Source organism: Ananas comosus, unplaced genomic scaffold (genome assembly GCF_001540865.1).
Source record: "Ananas comosus cultivar F153 unplaced genomic scaffold, ASM154086v1, whole genome shotgun sequence".
Taxonomy (NCBI): Eukaryota; Viridiplantae; Streptophyta; class Magnoliopsida; order Poales; family Bromeliaceae; genus Ananas; species Ananas comosus.
This window is the reverse complement of record NW_017892664.1, coordinates 1-2,858: the sequence shown is the minus strand read 5'-3', so window position 1 is coordinate 2,858 and position 2,858 is coordinate 1. Positions and strand designations below refer to the sequence as shown.

The window sequence follows — 2,858 nt, the reverse complement described above, 5'->3', positions numbered from 1 at the left end:
TATATATATTTTATATTTTTATTATATAATACCTATAGTATTATATATATACATACTATGATATATATTATATTATATACTTATATCAATTTATTATATAATATAATTTTAATATATTTAATTTACAAATATAAATTTTAATAATAATAAATATATTGTGATAATTATTATATATATTATATATAGAATAGGAGAAAATATATAATAGTTTTTCTATTTGTCTTTTTCTTACTTTTTCTTTCTGCCAAACAACTGTAATGAAAAACTATTATTCATTTCCTACAAACCAAACACTAAATAGCGTAAAATTTGTTTTCCAACGAAAATTTTTTTCATTTTCACAGTTTTACGCGGAACCAAACACACCCTAAGCGAAAAGAGAATAGTGTTTTTAATAGTTTTAACATTCAACAGTTTTCCTAACATTTGGGCTTGGAATTATTTATAGCTGAAGTTTGGAGCGTAACAGGATTCGAACACATAACCTACTACTCTAATATAATATTAAATTATATGAAATAATTTTTTTCTGCAAAAACTTAAATTATTAGAAAACGACATTTTCAATATTTTTATATTAAGCATAAGCTTCAAGTATCAAGCATTGGTTTCAACTACTACAAGATTAAATAATCCTAAAATATACATAATTAGTTTTCATTCCGCATGAACCAGCATACATCATATATAATGTCTTATTTTGCAGGGAGTTTGCCAATTTGACCAACAGCAAAGGGCTTCTCTCCATGCCATACTCCTTGGTTAAAAGCGAGGCCAATTTCTTATACTGCATGAACGATATGAGCGACATGCTCCCCATCAAACACTATTTTGGCTATACAGTTGCTGTGGTTTTTGTAATAGAGATTGTGCAGCTTTTACTAGGTAAATCTACCAAATGATTTAGTGACAAGTGGCAAACAATTATATTTTTTCACCCCTCTAATCAATTAACGTATGTGATTTTTTTTTTTCCAGCATTATGGATGTTAGGAAGGTTTATTTTTGCACCAATTTCGCTTCTCATTTTACTGGCTTATAATTTTTGGAGCAGTCACGTGTCTATTGACATTGTAGAAAAGTTTCTGCGAGACCAGCAAATGATCTCACCTAAGAGGTATTGCTACACTGATATCATTGCCATCACGGGCCACTTTAGAGAGAAGTTAGGACAAGGAGGATTTGGATTGGTTTTTAGAGGTGCACTTTTAAGTGGCCAACATGTTGCCATCAAGATACTCAGAAATTCTCAATTCAACGGAGAGGATTTCATCAACGAGGTCTCAACAATTGGTAGGATTAACCATGTAAATATAGTGCGGCTTGTTGGTTTTTGCTCAGAAGGGTCAAAGAGGGCTCTTGTTTACGAGTACATGCCCAAGGGATCATTAGACAAGTATATCTTTTCGGCAAGAGGAACTAGTAATAGGCCCTTTTCTTGGGATAAGCTCAATAAAATAGCACTTGGGGTGGCTCGGGGTATCGATTACTTGCATCGAGGATGCGACATGCAGATTTTACATTTTGACATCAAACCACATAATATTCTCCTAGACCACCATTTCAACCCAAAGGTTTCAGATTTCGGACTGGCAAAATTGTATCCAAAGGATTACAGTCTTGTTTCTCTTAGTGCAACAAGAGGAACCATTGGATATATTGCTCCAGAATTGGTATCGAGAAATTTTGGAATTGTATCTGACAAATCTGATGTCTATAGTTTTGGAATGCTATTATTAGAGATGGCAGGAGGCAGAAGGAATGTAGACAAAACGATGGAAAATACAAGCCGAGTTTACTATCCTTCTTGGATATACGACCAGCTCGCACAGAACAATGGGATAATTGAAATAAATAACAATATGGAGATTCATGAAATAGAAAGAAAGCTATGTAAAGTGGGATTATGGTGCATTCAGATGAAATCGTCAAATCGCCCTTCAATGGACAAAGTTGTAGAGATGTTAGAAGGGGATACAGATAACTTGCAAATGCCGCCAAGGCCCTTCTTTTCATCCTCGCAGCCGATCTCTGCAAGGCAATCTTCCATTCAATCCACTTCAATAGAATTATCGACCATTTCCGAGAAAGAGGACTATTCATATTCAGACAAATAATATGAGGGATTTAAAATTTGTTAGTTCAGTTACTCAAAACTAAGTTTGCTAATGTACCACATGCACGAATTAGAGTTACGCTTTGATAAGACACACCAATCTTTTTAGCTGCTGTTAATATAGCATACTTATTTAATCCTAATCTTTTTAGAAGCCCTAATCCTAATCCTAATCCGTATCCCGTATAATCTTAAGCTTCTCTTGTACTACTCAGAATTAATGCGTGGAAGCAAGATCCTTACCTTGGATATATATATTGGACGAGGTTGCATGAGTTCAACCTGAACCTGGGCATATATGCGAGCAAAATGCTAATCCCTACCTTCGTTTCTTCTTATTCTCGCCATTAATCTTTTGCACTGATTTTCGCGGAGCTTTCTAGTATTTCGTTGGATCTTCTAAAACTTGTTTGGTTTATCTTGCACCACCTTGGAAGCGTGCCGATGGGGTGGAACGTGGAAGTTGTGTCGTTGGAAGTAATTAATTGTCGGGAAGCATCGCACGTGGAGGAGCAATTTCGCTTCTAGGACAATGCTCTGCACGTCTCAATTCACAGGCCTTTTCTAATTCTTTTCTTTGCAGTGTTCATTGTTTAATTTCTTTTTAGAATTTTTCTAAAACTGAAATTAAACTTTCGAATTGTTTTTAAAGAATATTTTACTAAAAGATCATAAAGATTTTCCAACAATCTAGAAGCGAAATTAATTTAATATTTCCATTTCTTTTATTATAGTAAATAAA

General features: G+C 33.8%; 1 protein-coding gene across 1 annotated transcript; it reads left to right on the top strand.

Annotated features, from left to right (window-relative positions):
• Window positions 1-706: 706 nt before the first annotated feature.
• Window positions 707-2,627, top strand: LOC109705439 (rust resistance kinase Lr10-like; the record flags this gene model as incomplete). Its single annotated transcript, XM_020226169.1, is given in 2 exon segments — window positions 707-885; window positions 979-2,627. Coding segments are annotated over 2 exon segments (1,318 nt in total), but the record flags the coding sequence as incomplete, so codon positions are not given.
• Window positions 2,628-2,858: the final 231 nt, after the last annotated feature.